Here is a 21,457-nt window from a genome sequence, read left to right on the forward strand (position 1 = left end):
ATTAATAGGAGGCAGTTGCTGTCATGCAGCTGATGAATGTAAAGCCAGCGCTAGTTTGTCTTTATGCATTTACTAATTGGCGTAGAAGACAGCTGAAAAGTACCAAAGGCCCTTATCACCCTTGTTTCATCATTTCCTGTTTATACTGTAATGTGGTTCGTTATTTATTCTTCTGCCTGAGGGCATGCTCACCCTACCTGATCATCTAATTAAATATATTCTTTATTATACCGTAGAATTTTAAATTAGAAAATGAAAACAATCTCTATTCGTTTTCAAATCATAGCATGTTTTATTTTGTAAGTGCTTGAAAACTTATGAAACACAAATAATCAACTGTTAGGGTTCAGCTCCTTAACAACGTTATTTTCAGTTATATACTTACTTTTTTTCATCTTGTATTTGTTTTGAATCTTTAAGAGAATTGTGTATTAATTTGTTGAGAAGTAAGAGATGCTAAAATACAAACCCTCTTGTCTGCTTATGAAAATATGCACCTCAGCCAATTCTGAATGCTCTTCATAAACACTATTTTTAGGGCAGGCCGTTTCTTAAACCTTTTCCAGTGCTAATTTCAGGATGAAAAAGGGAATTTACAGGGAATATTGAAGACTTTTGTAACTAGTTATTTCAAGTGGTCGATGAACTCTCATTTACTTTTTTAATGAAGAATGTTAGTAGCTCAGATAAAAGAAGGAAGTAGAAAAATATTATTCTGATAATTAAAAACCTATTGTGCTTCTTTATTTACTATTACTTTACATTTTAGGTTATTAATAAAGAAATAGATGGTAAAATAACTGGCATCTCAAAACTAGAAGAGGAATCCGAGTCTTTTTCCCAGTTCGTTACCTCTGGAGAATGTGCACATATTAAAGCTAAACTGACTCAGGTTAAAAGGTACTGGGAAGAGCTAAGAGGTCATGCGCAGAGACTGGAAGGAACAATCACAGGGAATGCATCAGCACAGCAGAAATACGAAGAAAGTCTTAAACAGGTAGACAATGCAAAATCTAATGGATGGTTTGCAGCAATTTATAGAATTACTCTTTATTTTTCCAAAACTGAATATAAAATGCATATTATAACAGGATGGACTAGAATACATGACTAGATTTGTAAGGTAATTGCAAGACCTCTATACGTAAGTTTGTGTTTTGAATGACTTAAAAGGCAGGTTCAGGAAGACACTAAAACATACACACCCCAAAATTATGCTATCTTTTAGAAAACCTAAGTGATTCTCCTGCATATTGCACTAATAAACTACATCCATACTTCTTATAAACACTTTAACTTCAATCTTGGGTTGTTAGTAGGTCATGAGGAAAAGAATTTAAATATTATTATTGCCCCTGTCACAAGGAGCTGAGCAGAGTTAACATCTTTTATATTCAAAAGGCACTCAGGCCTACAAAGGCTTAGGATATAATATTCTCTTAGCACTAAATATTTAAAAGATGTTCTTTAAAGCATCATTTATGTATTTCCTGCTGGTTTTAGACTCTCTGGTTTGCCTTTTTTTATAGGTGCAGCAGGCAGTATCTGAATTTGAAGCTAAGCTAGCTGAGCCTCTCACATCGTGCTCTTCAGCAGCAGCAACATATGCAGCACTTCAGGATTGCACGGTGAGCATGCGGCCAGCAATTCCTGCCACCGAGTGCAGGGACACGGTGCCACCCTGACCACCCCACAGCAACGCCAATAACCTCCAGACCAGGGGCTGCCTGATGCCGCACAGCCCAGGGTGGAGGCAGGAGGAGGCAAGGGCTGCCTGTCCGGGTGGGCAGCCCCAGGGCAGGCTTAAGCAGGCTTCCTCAGCTATTTCTTACTGTTTCAGACAGACTTGGAGAGTTTTTTCCCCACTCTAGAGAAAGGAAAGCCTAAAAGTATGAATTAATCCTTCAGGTTCTTGTTTTTAATTTTATGCATCTAAACAGTTATGAAAAATAGAAGACAAAAACCATGTCTGTTAGACATTTTTCCTCAAAGATTTAATGAAACTTGCATCTTGGCATAGAGAGCTCTGTGATTTAAAAAAAAAAAAAAAATCTCCTTTGAAGTGGTTCTTCTTGAACAATGTACAGACTGGACAGAGTTTCAACTGACAAACTTTTATCTGTGATGCCAGAATTCCATGGGTGTTTGGACATTTGGTTCAGTCCATTACAAAAGGAAAATAAACAGATTGGTATTCAAAATACAAAAAATCCCAAATCTTAGGGAATTTGGTGCAGCATTTTTGTCTGCGTCTGTAAGTTTGTGATGTGTTCTTCCCACAATAATCATAATCTTTTGTTCTAAGAAAATATTGTAAAAATTTTTAGTCATATTGTTCTTGCTGCAAAATACAGATAACTTCTTCTGAACTTAGTCGTAACTACTTGCAAAGGCTGTACACAAGGAAGACCTGGCCTGTCTGCTTCAAAAAGCTTGATACTTGTTGAGGAAAAATATTTTGCATATGGAGAATTCATTCAGACAGCACATGTAATCATTATTGTTAATGCCTTTTAAAAATTATGAACATTCTGAGTATACTACTGTAAACTATTGTCCTGCCTACAGGACCATGATGCCTTAATATGAAATTATTTTTTATTATTTAGTTTAAAGGTCAGTAACTTGTTGCTGTATGATTCACATTTCCTCCTATATATGATTTCTTTCATGACTGTAGTTATAACCATTACTACTGTTGTTATTGTACACCTGTGAGTTGGAACTTTAGTAGTCTTAAATCTATTTCATTTTGTGCTTTTCTAACTCATTGCACTACATTTCAATCCTTTTCATATGAACAAGTTTCCCAGCTCTCTAGAATTGGCAACACTGGAAAGTTTATTCAACATCAGATGCCATTTCTATGAAAAAGACCTTTAGCTAATGCTGACAGAAGTTCACAGTAACTGTTCCCTACCTCTTCTATGTCATGACATGGGCTGCAAGTCTGGCAGTCCTCACATGTTGGAATGAGCTTTTGTATTTACTGTATGTATAAAAATTAGAGCAACTTTTAGACAGATGTTAGGGAATTTGGAGTTTTGTCTTACATGATCGTGCTGTGTTGCATTCCCATTCAGAAGATCTGACCCTTTTGTTGCTGACTTTTTTTTCTTTAACATAGTTCTTAGGAAAGTCTTTCCCCACTACGAGCTCGTTGATTGATATGCTTGGGACATGTGAATCTAGGATAGATCTGAGTGAAATGTAAGTTATGCAGTGACTTGATGATCTGGTGGATGTAGCATTGCTTCAAACTTTGAGTAGAAGTACAGAATTTTTCCCACCATTGTTACTGTAGTTCTGTTGTTTATGTATGTGACTTCTGTTTCTTTTACATGTTCATTAGGACCTTTGCCATACTGTGGAGAAACTGAGCAACATGCTGGCCTCTCTCTCAGCCTCTGCCCGAAAGGTGGCCAACAAAGAAGCTGCTGCTCAGGAGGTTACAGCATTGCAGCAGAAATATGAGAAGGTGCTAGAAAATGCTAAAGAGAAACAGACCTCATTAGAGATTCTTCTGGCCCAGTGGCAAAAGTGAGTAGACTCTCAGGTTTGTTACGATGGACACAGTGACATTCCTGTGGTCAGTGTGCGAGACGGAAGGGACGACTTGAGTTGATAACTCTATGTTGTGATTTTGTTAGGCAGGAGAAGGAGCTGTCTGCCTTCCTAACCTGGTTGGAGGGGTGTGAAGCTACAGCCAGGCCTTCAGAGCAGTATGTTTCTGCTGACAGAGTTAAACTGGAAGGTGAACTGCAGTCATTGCAGGTATGCTTCAACTGAAAGATCATCCTACTACATTTCCTGGTTTGTTTCTGTGCCTTCTAAAGGAGGGACTTGCTCAACCGTAGTTTGACAGGTCACTTGATTCTGGGCTTTGGAAATGTCCCAGGAAAGCATTACTTTATCGCTGTTGTCATTTATCAAAGACAAGAAAATGACAGGAAGAATGTTATTTGCAAATATAATATGCCAGCTCAAGAAAAATAATGCCCTGGTATATCCTATTATCTGCCAAGGAAGGACGTTGGTCTGCTTGCCAGAAGATCCTTTCTGTAGAGAATTTCCTTTGTCAGACAATGCTACTTTCCTTTTTCTGCATGTGACGAAATTTGCTCAGATGAAAAAATGCTCAGAGTTTTTGAATTCACAATGAAAGTCTGATTTCCTATTATTTTTTTTTAAACACAAGACTTTCATCCTATTCTAAAGTATGCCTTCCCTTGGAATTTTTGCCATTTTTTTTTATATTAATATGAAACAGTTGGCCAAATATAGCATCTTTTACACCCTCCACAAAGCCAATGAGTCCATAATTTCAGTTTTAAGTATTACTGAAGAGAAGGAAATTTATTTTGGTTTTTTTTTTTTTTTTTCCTGCTTGGGCCCATTTGTGACATTTCCTCACGATTCTATTGCTGCACACAAAATATGTTGCAAAACTTAGTCTTGATTTTAGCCACTTTCATCATACAGTGTGGAAAGGTCGCACTTTGTCCAAAATGAGAAAAAAACCCCAAACCTACACTTTGATGAATCCTTACTGAATCACAGTTGTCTGAGAGGTGTTGAGTACCTGCTTGTTCTAATAGACCTCAATTCCTCCTAGGATTTGACTGTGCTCACTCAACTGTCTCAAAGTGCTGTACTGGCAATCTCTAGCTAATTCTTTATTATTTTTCGTTATTTTGAATAATATGATGCCATATTTAATCTGAAGGCTGTACATTTCATTGTCTTCCCAGGATTTGCGAGCAGATATTGAGTCCCATGCTTCAGTCTATGCGAGCCTTCTACAGTTAAATGAGTCACTATTCCCAACAGCTTCCGAACAGCGTATAAAAACAATAAAAGAAAAATTTGAAGAGCTGGATGAGAGGTGGAAAGCTTTACCACAAATTGTTGATAAAAGGTTTGTGCATCTGAATGTTTTTCACATGTTAAATGAGAGTAACCAATATCCAGATGAGGAATCCCTATTCTGAAATATATTTTTTTACAGTGTTACCACTAGGAAAACAAAGATTAAAGATTCATATTGAAACCTGAGCTCCCAGGAATGGGGTGTGGGGAATCCCACAGATTTATCATGCTAGCTTTTTGGCATAATCTCTCCCTATTTTTTTTTTTTTTTGATAGAAGAGTTCTGTTTGAAGGACTGTGGGGCAGGAAATGAAGATAATGTTCCATTTCCTCAGTTACAATTTCCCAAGTAACTTCCTAAGTTACTTTCCAAATCTGTAACATCAGCTCTTCATTTTTTCAGTTACATGCTTTATCTTCTGCAAAGCCATGCTCTTGTCTTTTTAAACCCACACTGAAGTTTTCATTTGCCATAAATACTATAAATGCTCAATTGCTAGGCTGCTGGCTCATGTTAAGCTCAGGAATGCTGCCTCCTTTTTTGGAATTGTATGTTATATATTTAGATTTCAATTGTTTTGGTGATGAACATACATATTTTACTATTTGTAAAGGAGCTCAGATAATAGAACCCAGTCAATGACATAATCTTATAGGTGCTTTATGAATATGATTTTTTTTACAATATAGTGATCTACATAGCATTTCACATTGAAAATTATGTAGGGAAATTCCTAAGGGAAATGGGAAGGTAAATGCAAGGACCTTTTTAAGGTCAGTGTTTAGAAGCTTAGTTCTGCTAGGTGCTGAGTACTCCTCTGGACACATTCCTCCTTTGAACTGTATTCCTCTAAGCAGACTTGACCCTCACTTCAGTGGAAGTTGAGCATGCAGTTACTCACCCCCTGCCTAAATTCATGAGACTCTCACCTGCCATGCAGCGTAGCAGAAACTCGAGCAAACAGAATTGTTATGTCCGAAATCTTTCATCAGTATCATTCTCTTTGCTGGGACTACCCCCATGTAGAAAAGTTGAAAAACATACCTTGATTGTTTGGGGCACTTCTAACAGTTGATATGAATAAAACAGTGGAAACAGGAAAGAGCCAAACTGGTTCTTTCAAGTGTTATGTTATTCCCCAGTTAAGAGAGCAGCACAGCAGTCACCACACTTGTAACATAAATTAATGTTTCCTTCTTTCCTTCCACCTGGCACTGATTTTAATGCTGTCCAGTCAGCTGTGGTTTTGATTATGGCAAGTGATTAATTTACATCAAGTGCTTTCATATTTACATCTGACATCCTATAGGATCAACTTCCTTCAATCTCTTGTTGCTGAGCATGGGCAGTTTGATGAGCTCCTGCTCAGGTTTTCAGACTGGATTAAGCAGTTTCTTGCTGAACTACAAGCCACTTCAGAGATAAACACAGCTGATCAACAACTAGCTGCATCTCACAATAAGGTAAACTTTTGGATGTAAATATTAAAGACAGAGACAATGTACAGTGCATTCAGCTAAATATTAATCTATAACTAGCATGAGGTCATTTATTTGTTTGAAAACTGATACACTGTTGCAGTCACATACAGATTTCTATTATTTGACCAGTTTAAAGCAAAATTGTAACACTGAACTGTTCTTACTGAAAAGCCTGCAGTAGTACTTGTTTTACTTATAAGTTTAGTACTAAAATGTTTTCTGAGCTTTTGACTGGAAGAAGAAACCCAGCCCTATTTTCTTTCTTTCCCATAGAACCACTCAATGGAAGTTGAAAGTAAGAAACAGCAATTGCAAAGTCTGAAGGAACATGTAGATAAATTGTGTTCTTTCAGCTGCCCAGAGGACCGGCAGACATTGCAGGGAAAGACTGAAGATTGCTTTCAGATCTTCCAGGAGGCAAGTCAAATAACTAGCCAAAGACAAGAGGCTCTGGATCAGCTGCGGGTATTCCTGGAGCTCCATAGTGCTGCATCAGGAGTGCTCCGCCGGCTGAGGCAGACAGTGGAGAAAACAGGAAATATGGATAAAGCTAAATCTGGATTGCTGGAGAAGGAGCTCAAGGATGTTATTCAAGATCTTAACAAGCTGGAATCTGCTGCTGTCAGTTTGGATGGTTCCCTTACTAAGGCCCAGTATCATCTAAAACACAGCATTTCTGAGCAGAGGACCTCCTGCAGGGCTGTGGTGGATAGTCTGTACTTGGAACTGGAGGCAGTTCAAAACCTGCTGGGAACCAAACAGAGTGAGGCAGAAGCTCTTGGAGCCTTGCGAAGATCTTTCATGGAACGTAAAGAACAGCTACTGAAGAATATTGAAGATACTGAGGAAAAGGCTGACAAGGAGGGCCTGAAGGAGGCAACACTACAAGCCCTCCAGCAAAGGTATAAACAGTATTAATGCTTGAGATTGGCACTTCTTCGTTTGCTTGCAGTCTCTAGACATTTTATGATGCGTTGGAGGTGTGCATGAGTTTTCTGCCTGGGTACCTTACTTCTTGCCAGGCTTATATGAGTCCATATATCTACTTAACAAAATTTTGTAAGTTAGCTGTTTGGATGGGGGAAGAACATGAGCAGAACACTTAGCAAGTCCTGATAATCTTTTATATTGAAAGAACAGTCAAGAAAATCTTTGGCTCGGAAATTTATTTTGTCCGAATGAATCCAAGCTCCAAACAGCTATTAGAAATCCCATATAACATAACTATCTCTACTCTTACAGAACTGAAGACTGTATATGTGCTGAAGGAATTGAAAACACTTACTATAATAAATTGTTAATCTAAATATTTGACTATATTTCCAAGTCACCTGTATGAGGTGAAGGTGTATATATATATATATATAATTGTATAGCTGTATATGTATCAGAAAAATCACATTCTGACCCCAGTTGTAGCAGAAAAAAAAATCCAGGTAACACTTTGTTTTCTGAAGATGCTGTAGGAAATGTTAGAAAAAGGGAACTTTATGCACAGTAACTCTAACAGCAAGTTTCATTCTTCCTTTCTCCTCTTTTCTCTTGCAAAAAAGTGAAGATAAGTAAATTTGAAACCTGCTTTTTAACTTGCAGATTGAGGATCTTTAACCAGTTAGATGAAGAATTGAATTCTCACCAGCATGAACTCCAGTGGCTCATGGACAAAGCAAAACAAATAGCCCAAAAAGATACTACACTTGCTCCTGAGATCGACAAAGAGATAAATCGCTTAGAATCTCTGTGGGAGGATACCAAGAAAGTTATACATGAAAAGTAAGTAGATCTTAAGCTTAAGGTGAGGAGAGGGTTCTTTTAGTGGAGGAAAGAGACCCAGTTATTTCCATTTAATATCTTCTTGCCATATTAATCCAAATAAAAACCAGGGCTTGTATGTTAGATACTGAGTAGAAGACAAAGCACAGTATAAACCAGTGTATTTGTACCACTTGTAATTATACTGTTTATAAAGCCACAGATAGGTCCTCAGGACATTACTTACAGATATACTGTGCTTTTAGTTGCATGTTGTTGTTTACTCTCCTGAAAGATAAGAAATCTCCACTGAGATTTCACTATCACTCCAACTAGCGCATACTCTCCTTCTAGCATGTATTGTCCTTCTCTGTTGCATATGTGTTTGTGACAACCCTATATTCAGTGGTCCTAAATTATTCCTAGATTTAAGTCTTTCTGTCTGCCCAAGGGACCAGGCTCATAACAATCATTAGTGTATAATCAGTGATATAATACAGCTTTGTATATCAATGAAAGTTGATAAAGAAAGGAACTGAAGAAACTAAAGAAAGTTTCATCTTATCCTTTTCTTTGTCTTACCTGCCTCTTCATTGTCTTTAAAGAAAACTTCTTCAAACGTTCCTTTTTAAATTTGCATGGTAAAATTAAGTGCTAGATTCATTCAGTACTACATCATCCTCAATGTACATAAATTGTATGTACAAAGTGCAGAAGCAAAACAGTTCTAAGCCTGGCTAATACTTCAATGGACATATGCAATTTGGTGATCCCCATGTAACTGCTGGGCTGATGTACTGGAATGATGATTTTAAAAAAAAATCATTTGTGCTGAAAAAGGATTTTTTTTTTTCCTTTGGTTTATATACTGTACTGTTATTCTATTTTCTTGATTGACACCATACAGATATTTGTAAACATGCTGCCCCTTAACCAGAGCTGTGTATTATTTCACTCTTGAAAATATGCACAGCTACATGAATTGCATTTCTGGTGTTTTTTTCCAGCTGAATTCAGTCTGGTTTTCCAGTGCATTTTTAAGGGACGTATAAATCTGAAGTAAGTGGAAGAAAAGGATAGCTTTGTTTAAAAATGTCCATTGCTTCTTTTCCTTCAGCACTGCTGCTAACTTGTATTTCATGTTGCTGCAACCCATTTTTCTTACCTCTAGAAGTCCTTAATAATAATACCCCAAGTAATTTCCGCATACATGTGTCAGAAGCTAGACAGTACTAGCCGGATAGTGAAGAAAACGTAAAATAGCTATCCCTGCCTTATAGATGCATTATTGAGGGTAAATAAGTTGTCCAGTTTTCACATACTGGTGTAGTTGTTGGCATCTTTATACCTAAAACTGAAAGATACTCAGTGTCGTGGTTTAACCCCAGCCAGCAACTAAGCACCACGCAGCCGCTCGCTCACTCCCCCCCACCCAGTGGGATGGGGGAGAAAATCGTGAAAAAGAAGTAAAACTCGTGGCTTGAGATAAGAACGGTTTAATAGAACAGAAAAGAAGAAACTAATAATGATAACACTAATAAAATGACAACAGTAGTAATAAAAGGATTGGAATGTACAAATGATGCGCAGGGCAATTGCTCACTACCCGCCGACCGACACCCAGCCAGTCCCCGAGCAGCGATTCCCCGCCCCCACTCCCCAGTTCCTATACGAGATGGGACGTCCCATGGTATGGAATACACTGTTGGCCAGTTTGGGTCAGGTGCCCTGGCTGTGTCCTGTCCCAACTTCTTGTGCCCCTCCAGCTTTCTCGCTGGCTGGGCATGAGAAGCTGAAAAATCCTTGACTCTAGTCTAAACACTACTGAGCAACAACTGAAAACATCAGTGTTATCAACATTCTTCATACTGAACTCAAAACATAGGACCCTACCAGCTACTAGGAAGACAATTAACTCTATCCCAGCTGAAACCAGGACACTCAGGTACCTCGTGATTCCTTTCTAACATAAAAATAACATTAATTTTTGTTTAAATTATTAATTTAATTTTAACTATTTTGAACTGTGTTCTTTCTCATATAGAAACAATTTTAGACCCTCCTGAACCTGATTATTTTGGAGAGCTCTTTGGAGCATTGAGAGAAGAGACAGCTCCTAAAGCGATTGCCTCTCTTTCTTGGCAATGTCATGTTTCCCAAATTCCTTTCACTGACAAACACTGTTCTACAACTAAACATATCCAAAGTATTAGTCTTCCTTCTCCTCTTCAGTATAAACACCACAAATGGATTGAATAGGGTTTTTTTCTTCAGTCCCTTGCCTGAGCAGGAACAGGCTTTTTTTGGAGAGGGGGTGGAAAAAAATATTAAGCCTGTTCTTAGCAGCAGGTTATCCTGTTCTCAGTAGAATGACAGGTAAGTTGAATGTAATGTTTTAGACCCAAAAGCATGCATCTGACAATTGGAGGACAAAATAGTCAGACCTATCTTGCATTGCTTCAGTCTTTACTTCTGCTTCTTTTTACCCCCCAAAATACTCCATGTTGAAGAAACAAGTTAAAAAAGCTAAAAAAAAGGAGCTGTGAGTGCCAGCATCATTATAGTGTGGTTTCCAGTCTGTAAGATGCTAAACGTAGGAAGTGAGAAGCTTGAATTCCAGTTTCAGTCTTTCTTTTGCTCAAGTCAGTGTCTTTGATATCTGATATATATGAGATGACAATTCATATACTGTCTTTTCAGTGAGATGTTTTGTGATGTATGGACCCACAGTGATTTGTAAAACCTAAATATTAATATTTCCTTGGCTGCCCAAAACATGTTTAACACTGCATCCTGATTTTCCCACAGTGAATCACTACATCGCATTCTTTTTCCTTCAGAAACATGACAGTAAATGGTGCTAACACAGCCTTTTCACATTACAGAAAGGAGCAGTCCTGCATTCTTATTGATCTGATGAAGGAATATCAGAGCTTGAAGTCAACAGTAATGAAAGTCATAGACAGTGCAGATAGTGCTTCTGTGATCAAATCCATTTGGAAGGATCATGAAGATGTCAGGCGAACTTTATCAAAGGTAATTACATATATTTTCATTTGAGGGATTTAAATGATCTTTGATTTAGATGGATTTTTCTGTTTAAAAGTTGCCATTGAGCAGTGTTTAAAGTTCCTTGAATTTACTGTCAAATCTTGTCACACTGACATTCAGGGTTTAAATTGTACTGACTCTGATGAGGAAAGAATATAGTTCTTTCAGCATTTTGGTGAGATCCATTAATGTGTATTTGATTATTGCTATTTATAATTTTAACACCTATAAATACAAAATGTTAATTTATATGGAAAGCATAAGTTATCTGCTTTTCATATAAAATACCTTGAGAATATATTCCTATCATAGTATGTGAGGATATTTCCAGTCAACATACTTCAATGTTTTTCCATATTGGGTAATTTCTTTAATGGATAAAAGTCAACAAAAGAAAACAAATTGCACACGTTTCTGATGTATGCAATTCTTACGTCTGTCTCTCCCTAAGACGACTTATTCCATGGGGTACGATGTTGATACTGGCCATTGAACAGAGATCTGCATTCCATTCATTTCACTAGATCTTATTTCTAAAATTCTAAATTCTGCTATCCATCAGCCTGTCAGGAAAAACCATTCTGAGTTAAGTTCTTTCCATTCATTCAGAGGGTAATTTCATTTGGAAGCCTATTGAGCTCTCCATTAAAAATTCTTCAGTCAGATCTGTATAAACCTCATTCTAAACTGTGTGTATTTATGGCCTCTTTTTAGTAGACATTTTAACTAGAACGGAAAGCCAGAACAGAGCTTGTCAGTCTAACACAAAAATGCATGTAACGTCCATATAATTCCTCTCCTTAATGTGAGCCTTGGACTGTGGAGAAGTCCCTGCTACAACAGTGGCCACATCAAGGCCTGAAGGAGTTGGAGCGCAATATTTTGCACAACTCCTACCATAAGAAAGTAGGCATGGCCACATGGCCATACTGCGTCCAGATTAGTAGCTTATCTCCAACGCTGATCTGTAAAAGAAAGATTTCTTTCTTGTTACAGAAAAAAAGTATGAGATGCTTACTCTGATCCTTTCTCAGTATGTTGTCTGAGAAACACCCCTTCAGTGACAGTGTTTGAAAAATTTCCCTATGCCTAGAATTGCAAACTTAGGAGCCCTGAAGATTTTGTTTAATTCCTTTCTGAACACATCTGTACTTTTGTTTTCCAGAGTATCTAGGAGTGACAGGTTTTACAATTCTAAATTTTGTTTGCCACGCCCTCTGTTTCACCTGCTGTAATTCCAGAACTGATTTTAGATACTAGTTAGTCAATGATGGTTTCCTGTAATTAAATTTTAGACATGCAGAGTCTGAAGAATAGAAAGAATAATAATAATTAAAAAAATTGCCTTAAGTCCTGAACATAGCTGGTTACCAAGTGGGGAAAATTCAGAATTTATTATTCCCACTTGTGTGTTTTATTTATAAGAACAGTCATACTATTTGATTATGCATGAGAAAACCATGTCAGTTGCTCTGTATTTTGTGGCATAGTTAAATATTAGATGGTGTACTGAATGAGAATTATCAAATGCATAACACATACCACAGGGCTAGGGATGGGTGCCTAGAGAACTGTATTGTTCTTTCTTTCTTCAAGGCTTCATTAAACAAACAAATATTTATGTCCACAGCATGAAGCTGCCAAGAATGATCTGAGTGATAAACAGAAAGACCTGGATAATTTCACCAATAAGGGAAAACATTTATTAGCAGAATTGAAAAGAGTGCATAACTGTGACTCCACTGCTCTAAAAACAGATATGAACTGTACGCTGGACAAGTGGCTAGATGTAAGAGTCTGGTATTTATACACTTAATGCAGCTTTTAAGTTGGGCTAAGGCTACAGTATTAGTATTTTCTTAGGATCTTAAAGTGCAATTGTTTAGTAAAGTTTACTTTGAAGTATATAATCATAGGGATTTGGCATCCATTGTACACACAAAGTTGTGACATCCATTTGATAGATTTAAAACAATGTCTTATAACAATGTATGATTGTTACTAGTATAAATTTGCTCAGTGGCACTTCTGAGTATAAATTTGCATTTAATTCTTACTTAATGTATTGCACTATTACTTTATTAAAGTAAATTGGACTAAATAAATAGGCAGTAAATTGTATTAAGCTACACCATAAAAGATGTATGTTGAGAAAGACATGATAGCAGAGAAACATTATATAAAAGCTAATATTTTACATTTTCATATTTATATTGCTTTATTAGCAAATTTCTACATTACATAAGAAAGATAAATGTAGCTGGTTTTAAAGCTACAGTTTATTTGAACATAAAACTCTTTCCCAGTAAAAAATATACAAATTTTTAGAAGCAGTCACATAAGATTTTTGTTCATTTTATGATCTGGGTAACTAAATTGAAATTAGAATTCAGAACTTAGACCTAACTCTTAAGAAAATTATTTCGCCTAGGCTTGCTAATTATTTCTGATGCACTTATCTTACAACTGGCTGCAAAATAAAGAAATCTAAAATGAATTTATGAGTGGTATTGATACATTCTTCTCTCCTCAAAGGTGTCTGAAAGAATTGAAGACAACATCGACCGGCTGAGGGTAAGCGTATCTCTGTGGGATGACATCCTGAAAACTGGAGATGAAATGGATGGATGGTGTATTAAGTGCATTTCTCAACTGAATGAAGGCATCAGCAACTTGAGTAACAGTCAGAGAATGGAGGTCCTCCTGAAAGACTTCCAGGTACTTACCCATAAATCAGTGATAGAAATGGTCTGGGCCAAAATCTCAAGTGATATCAGGCACATAGATAAAGCTGTGCTGTTGTAGACCACCATGTCCCCTGTTCAACCCAATGGCTAGCTGCCAGTACTCCAATCCTTTTTTGAAGCTGTTTGCTTCTGACAGAAACAAGAATAGCACATCTCTTACCAAGTCTAAGCTCCATAGTTATTTTGGCTCTAGCAGTACTTGACAATGTGTTCTTATAAGCACAAAAATTTCAGAAAGCGTGGCATTGGACTGAACCCTGTTCCAGTAGAAACCAATGGAAATTTTAGACAACTTCAGCTGAAGTTATTAAAAAAATTAGTAGTTTCTGAAATCTCATCTAAGAACATAGATTCTCCAGAATCAGCAAAAAAGATATGCTGGAGTGGAGGGCAAATTTTAATGTCAGATTCTAACTCTTTCAGTAAGATGATGTCTTTCTTTTCTGGATAGTGTAAAACTGTTTTAGAAATCTAGCCAGAGTTCAGGATGCATTCTGCCTCTATTGGCTTAAAATCCACAGCAGATCAACCACAGAATGAGCTATACTCTACTTCATTTGAAATAAATGATGTCCTTAAGAAGATGCACAGTGAACATATACAAGTAGTATGATAGAATATGAAATGGTGCTCAGTCAGTATTTTGCTCAGGACAAGCTTTATCTAATGTTGTTCTGATTAATATAGCAATCAGACCACCTAAATTAACCACTATTAAAACTGATTTGGAGTAAGAGCAGCAGCCAATGCCCAAACCACAGGTGTACCTGATACACAGGAGGGCCAGAATAGCAGAAGACATGAGCACTGTGCATACATTTGCAGTCACAGAATGCATAGCCCATACTACTTTTTTTGCACTCTCTTTTGCAGAGGCAAGAGGAAAGGCAGTTCACTGACAGAAGGGTCCTGTGCTTTCAGCAATCAGAAATAGATGAGCATGGACAGAAATAATCAGTGTACCTTTTATATGGTCTATAGCAGTGGTCACTTTCTTGATCAGTCACCTAATATTATATCCTTCCTAGCACAAAATACCCCCTGAGGATTCTTCTGGGGCCACCTGAACTTCTACCATTCAGGGCAAATGTTAAGTGCAGCAATTTAATCCTGAAATCCACTGTCCAATGTTTTAATTGGAGTGATCTCTTTGAATATTTTAAAAAAAGAAAGTTTGGATAATAGGATACACATACCAATTACTTGCCTAATACTTCAGAAGTACAATTATACAAATTATGATTTTTGCTTTCACTTTGCTATTATTTTTTTTAATAAGTAGAATATTTCTTTATAACTTGGATCTCTATGACCACAATAGATACAAGGTCCAGATATGTCAGTGCATACATAGCAGCATTTTTTAATTCTTTTTTGAGGTTAAAATTTATTTCTGTGTGTAATTTTTTTCCAAAAGCTCACTTCCTTGTAATAAAAAACAGAGAGCACATGTGTTATACTCTGCATGCCATTAAGTGGAACCTAACAACCGCAGTAGATTTTTTCAGTCAAATAAACAATGACATTCCCATTTTTATTCAGCCAGTTTTAAGAAACTAAAGCTGTTAGTGCATTTTAAATGCTAAAAATGTGTGTGATTATCCTAATGGAGGGGAGGGGACGACGACTCTGAACTGAGTCTTATAAAGAAAAAGAGATGGGAGATTTTTAGAGAAGAAAACTAAAAGAACAACAGTGTTTTCCCTCTGGTTACTAAACTTTACATTATCTTTCATTTTTGCGATTGATGGAGCATCCTTTTGAAGGTCTAAAACCTTCTTGTATTTTGGTATGAAACTTTGACTACATCTTTTTTACAGTCTGAAGTCAAGGATAAAGAACTGAAGTTGGAGCAGCTTAGTTCCAAAATTTCAGATCTCAAAGAACTGACCCATAGCCAACAGTCTCCTGCAGATCTACAGGTAAAATAAAGATATTGGTAATCACAGACTGTGCTCAAATAACTAAGAAGAAACTCCTCCTGAAATTTCTGTCTCTCCTGTACTGCCTTTTTCTTTCAAGGTGACAGATACAGCATCATTTATATGTTTCATAACTATTCTTTGTTCATATTTCTTTACTTAGCTTTGATTTTTTCTGAAAAAAAGTATGCCCTAAAGTAATTGAACATTGAAGTTGTAAAAGTATTTTTTACTAAATTGAAATAGAGTAAATAGCTTATAAGGTAGCTGATCAGATATGAGACAGATGATATTTTCTACACTGTACAACATTAAGCCACATCATATAGTGCATACACAGGTTGCCTCTTTGAAAGAATTATAATGCAGTAAAATATGTTCATTTGCTTTATCAAACCAAAAGTATTCTTTAGTGGACTGGAATTAGTGCCCTGAACTAGCTGTTACAAGAGAGAGGTAAAACCCGAACCACTGAAAGTGAGCTGTTGAACTTTCATTATTGGCTAGGTCCTTATTTTTTATGTTCTAGGGCAGACGTAAAACCGAAGTACGCTATTTTGGATGTTTGATTTCAAATGGAAATTACTATGTGAGATGATTACTTTCAGTGTCAGAAGTTTTAAAAGATAAGCTGACTTCTGCAGTTTCCACAGGCAGGGAAGTATCTCGATAGATATTTATTTCAAAACCATTTATCAGATTTTAATGGAACTTAATATAACATTCAAGCCTTGTCCACATTTTGCCATGACCATACACATAAGCCTAAATTACTAATCAGATATGGGTCAAGAACCCTATAGTATAAAGATGTGCAAATTATATGGAAGTGCTTATGTTGTCCCAAATTGTTTCCTTTATGTGAGAGGTTCAGAAAATTCAGGTTTCATCATATGTTTCATAATAAATATCTGTCCACTTATAGAGCAAAATTTAGAGCCAATTATCTTGCAGAATATCACCGTTAACCAACACACACCTATTTCCATCTAAGTATGAAAAATACAATAAAAAATTTAAAAATTACCTAAAATAAAAAATTGTAGTTGATCTATAAATGCAAATTTGAAAATAAAGCCTCACAAACTAAACGTAAATCCCCAAATTATTTGCCAGCATTCAAATGCTAAATAAGTAAACTACAGTATGATCAGCTCATATCCTAAGAACAGAAACATTTCCTTAATAGAATTTTCAGTAATTGTTCATTTATAAACATTGCCCTATTATGACTGATTTGATTTACTTTTTATTAGTAATATGTGCACAGCTAACATCTACTATAATTTCACATATTGCTGTCTTTGAACAGGTTAATGGGCAATAGTCTAACTTATTTTTGTATTGTCTTCAATTTTAATCTGCCTTACACTGAGACAGTTTAAGCCTCAGTGCTCTTAAGTCTCACCAGTTGATATTTCTTTTTATGGAGTTGGTTGTGTTTAGGTCTTGTTCTGTATATATGGCAAATTAGTAAAGGAAAAAGATCAACTGTTTAATTTTTCAGAGGTGGATAATAACTTCAACAGTTTGCAGTCTGGCTTTTTATAAGTTAGTATCCCTTCTTTGGATTACTGTATATCTAAGACTTAGTCCTGAATGACTGACATTTTTTATTTATGTAAGTATCTTTAGTTATGGATGTAAAGACAGCAAAATGATCATTGTGTGTCACTTTCTTACCTTCCATTTTTTCAAAAAACATTCACCATAATAAATTTTTTATTTAAATGCTTTAATACATAACATTTTGCTTTTAGTTTATAGAATCAGAATTGAGGCAGAAGTTGGAACATGCCAAAGAAATGTTAGAGACAGCAAAAGAGACACTGAAAGATTTCAGTACTCAGAAGATGCAGTTACAGAAGTTTATTGATCAGATGACAGACTGGTTAACAAAAGCGGAAGAGACACTGTTAAGCTGTGCACATAACCTGAATCCTGAAGCTCTAAATAAAGTGAAGGTCGGTGCTGAAGAAAATGAATATGCTTTTTCTTATGCAGTTATTTTTGGTTTTTTATCAGAGTCTTGCTGAGCATTATACTTAATTTTCAGTTGATAAAAAATATGTATCTCCAGCACAGCTGCTAGAATATTAGCAAATAATACAGTGATACTGTTTAAGAAGTTCCAACAATGAATGAAAGTTCTGATTTATTAACTTTATACAAACCTTTTAGAAAATTATAATGAATAACATGGTCTTTGTTGTGATAGGAACCGGTTTTGTTACATTGAACCCTTCAGTCATTACTCCATCATGTTTACAAGTCCATTGATTCCTTGCAATATGTTATGAACTTATAACTCATCACAGTAAAAGACCCTGGACTGAACTCAATTGTAACACAACCTTCTACCTCAGAAGTCCTCCTCAGTCCTTGTATACAGTAATTCTTTTGTCTACATCCTAGAGCTCTCTTGATTGCATACAATTTTACACAACATAACATGACAAACCACGTGGAGATTTTTTTCAGTGTGAGCACATGTTAATGTTGATATACTAGCCAATTAAATTTAATTTTCAAACAAATGTTCCTCTCTAGTCAGATGAAAACTCCCTTTCATTCAGAAGTCCCACCAAATACCAGTGTCATTGCATCTCACATGTACCTTCAGACTTTGCTGAAAATAACTATTACTATTCAATATGTCTTGAAATTTATATATTTTTTTTAATAGAGTAGTAAACCATGAGAAACAGCATTTTTCACATTTCTGTGATGGCTCTTTAGTTTCAAGGATCATCTCACTTGGAAAATTCAGGAAACGTGATCCAGTACTTCTTCCCTTTATTGTGTCTAGGACTTGCAATAGACCATAGGAAGAAAGAGCATATGGGAGGAGCAGGAATGCTTGAAGAAAAGAGAGGGCTCTTTTGTGTCTTTACAAATGTCATATTTGCGTTGTAACTACATTTTCAGGAAACACAAAAAGACCTTCAGCTTCAGCAGAGCAGCATTGACTCAACCCGTGAGAACCTCAACAGCCTGTGTCGCAAATACCATTCTGTAGAGCTGGAAACTCTTGGTGGCACTGTCACTTCATTAATAAAGAAGTATGAAGCCGTGAATCTGCTCTGTTCCAGAACGCAGGCCAGCATGCAAGAGTCCTTGGAAAAACATTTCCTATGTGAGTCTTCAGGCTTGTTAATATGAGCCGTTAGCCCACAGCCATGAATCATTCTGGAGTCTGCCAGAGTTTCCAATGATGTCACTTGCAATTACAACTTTATTTTTGTGTGGAGCCTTTCAAAAAGTCCTGTTACCAAATGTTCATTTGATAACTGCTACAAAAAAAAGCATTTTACAAAAACAGAATTCAACTTTAAACACGTAATATGCATGAAAGGCAAGCTCAGCTCCACCTTTCTTAACTCTTAGTATACATCTCTGTTGTATACATATACTTTGTGTATTTGCCGTAAAGAGATGTATATAACCAAATGAAGACGTTTATAATGTAAAAGTCCCCATCTGAAGTATTTCCTGGGCTCCCTGGATAGTCACTGGAGAAAAGTAGGCAATTTTTAATCTTATATATTAAGATATTACTCTAGATATTATCTAACATTAAATTGGGACATACCATCAACTGAAAATGCCTGTCTTTTCCCATTGACTATAAAGGGGAGCCTAGTGTGACTGTTCAAATTTGGATGGTTACAGTGGAAACATCTCACTTCTCGTGAAATGAATCCCAGTCCCCAAGGTCATTAAAGGCAATGAGACTCATCCTGGTAGCTTTTGCACACTGTTCCTGAAGGATAAAAGAATTGTGGAAGACAGCTGTATAGTATTGTGGATAATGCTGCTTAAAAAAAATATTCTCTTCTCTATACTTTTTTATTAAATAAGATTCTATGCAAGAATTCCAGGAATGGTTTTCTGGTGTGAAGGCTGCAGTAAAAGAATCATCTGACAGGTCTGGAGACAGCAAAGCCATAGAGACAAAGCTACATGACTTGCAGGTATAGTGAACAAATTAAAAAAATAATAATTGGCAATTTAACTATATGTATCCAATTATATCTCTAAAATAATCTGTAGATGCTGTCATATTTATTGGGTTTGTTTCCAAAAAGGTAATTTAGGAATGGTTCAAGACAGCAATATGTACTGTAGAGGGAATACAGTGGAAACTGTCCCCTGTTCTGAGATATTAGAATTTAATTTCTGAAGGTTTATGTGTAACTAACCTATTCTTGTTTCTGATTTTTAATCTTTTTTTCCTTTTTTTTTGCCTTCTTTCTCTTCCTTTTCCAATTTTTCTTACACTATTTCTTATTCAATCTTTCACATTAACACTGATACATCAAAGCTTGTCTATGTAGATTTTTGATGGGACAGAATACAAATAGCTGACACCTCCTGCAAACAGCCCTAATTCCTGAAATGTGTAACATCTTCAGGACATGACTAAACTACCCAGAGATAGACAGGACTACCTTGGGACCAAATAGGAAAATTGAGCTCTGTGAATTGTAGCACCACTTAATAAAATTTTATTTGAACTATCTGCTTAGAATTTTTTCCATAGCTACACATGGCTATACATCTTGTTGGGGAAATCTGACTACTTCTAACAGAGATATTGCTTATCTTTATTTATTAAATCTTGCATATTTAAACTGTGTTCTTTCATTACACAGAGTGTGCTGGATTCTGTTAGTGAGGGACAGAACAAGTTAGATGCTGCCTGCAAGGAAGGAGAAAGTTTGTATGCTTGCTTACCCAAACCAGTTGTCAGCCATATTCAGGAGCAAATAGCAAAGTCTAACCAGAACTTCCAGGAATTCCTCAACCAGTGCCTGAATGATAAGAAGGCTCTGGAAACTTGTGCCTCACACCTGGGAAGGTGAGTAATATCAGTACTCACAGATGGACTGCATGAAATTCTCTGGCTGCAGAAATACAGGGCACAACTTGAAATTATTTCCAGTTACTCTAGTCCTGTTTGCTTTTTTCTTTGGAAATATTTAAGAGAAAATGAAGTTGTCTGCTAAAAAAAAAGCAATAGGTCCTGCTCCAAGGGTATTGATTTGGTTAAAGAATGGAAGGTCAGGATCATATATGCAGAAGACCTGTGTGGCTCATGCAATCCGGGATCAGCAGTTGGGATCTTAGTAATTTGTAATTTCCTGGAAGGAAAAGGTGTGATGAATTTTCAAGTTCTGCCCTGGGGTTTGAAGATAGTATGCTTTTTACACAGCATGCATCTGTCCTGTCCCATTCCAGATGGATGTATTTCCTAAGGAGCTAATAATAAACCACTCTTAAATTATTACTTGGGGCTGGAATTTTGGGAGTTCAAATATATTTAGGTATAACTAGATTCAAAACTGTTGCTAACTGAAAGTAAAAATAGTGTAGCAGTACAGGGTAAAACAACAAGATGAGATGGTGTGCCTTCATGTAAGGAAAAGGTTTTCAAACTTAGGGTCAGAACTTGTTTTGCTGAATTCTGAGCACTCGAGATTCCACTTACATTCTGTTGGAGAAATTGAAAGTACAACACTTCAGGTGCTGTAAGAGTCAATACTGAGTAAAAGCCCATTTTTACCCATTCTTTAATTTTAGACTAAATAATTATAAGGATTTGGAAAAAGCTTTCTTTGGTCTGCCTTTATT

General features: G+C 36.3%; 1 protein-coding gene across 1 annotated transcript in view; it reads left to right on the forward strand.

Moving 5' to 3' along the window:
- The window catches only part of SYNE1 (spectrin repeat containing, nuclear envelope 1), a 250,787-nt gene that overhangs the window by 59,358 nt on the left and 169,972 nt on the right, over positions 1-21,457 (forward strand). Inside the window, exons 31-46 of the mRNA XM_010581892.1 lie at positions 770-997; positions 1,530-1,628; positions 3,353-3,540; positions 3,651-3,774; positions 4,752-4,918; positions 6,180-6,333; positions 6,625-7,253; positions 7,945-8,124; positions 10,989-11,139; positions 12,785-12,943; positions 13,690-13,872; positions 15,722-15,823; positions 17,584-17,787; positions 18,752-18,959; positions 19,685-19,797; positions 20,479-20,684. Coding sequence (XP_010580194.1) covers positions 770-997; positions 1,530-1,628; positions 3,353-3,540; positions 3,651-3,774; positions 4,752-4,918; positions 6,180-6,333; positions 6,625-7,253; positions 7,945-8,124; positions 10,989-11,139; positions 12,785-12,943; positions 13,690-13,872; positions 15,722-15,823; positions 17,584-17,787; positions 18,752-18,959; positions 19,685-19,797; positions 20,479-20,684 — 3,095 coding nt within the window. The remainder of the gene's footprint in view (positions 1-769; positions 998-1,529; positions 1,629-3,352; positions 3,541-3,650; positions 3,775-4,751; positions 4,919-6,179; positions 6,334-6,624; positions 7,254-7,944; positions 8,125-10,988; positions 11,140-12,784; positions 12,944-13,689; positions 13,873-15,721; positions 15,824-17,583; positions 17,788-18,751; positions 18,960-19,684; positions 19,798-20,478; positions 20,685-21,457) is intronic.

Source organism: Haliaeetus leucocephalus, unplaced genomic scaffold (assembly GCF_000737465.1).
Source record: "Haliaeetus leucocephalus isolate CR32 unplaced genomic scaffold, Haliaeetus_leucocephalus-4.0 Scaffold819, whole genome shotgun sequence".
Classification (NCBI taxonomy): domain Eukaryota; kingdom Metazoa; phylum Chordata; class Aves; order Accipitriformes; family Accipitridae; genus Haliaeetus; species Haliaeetus leucocephalus.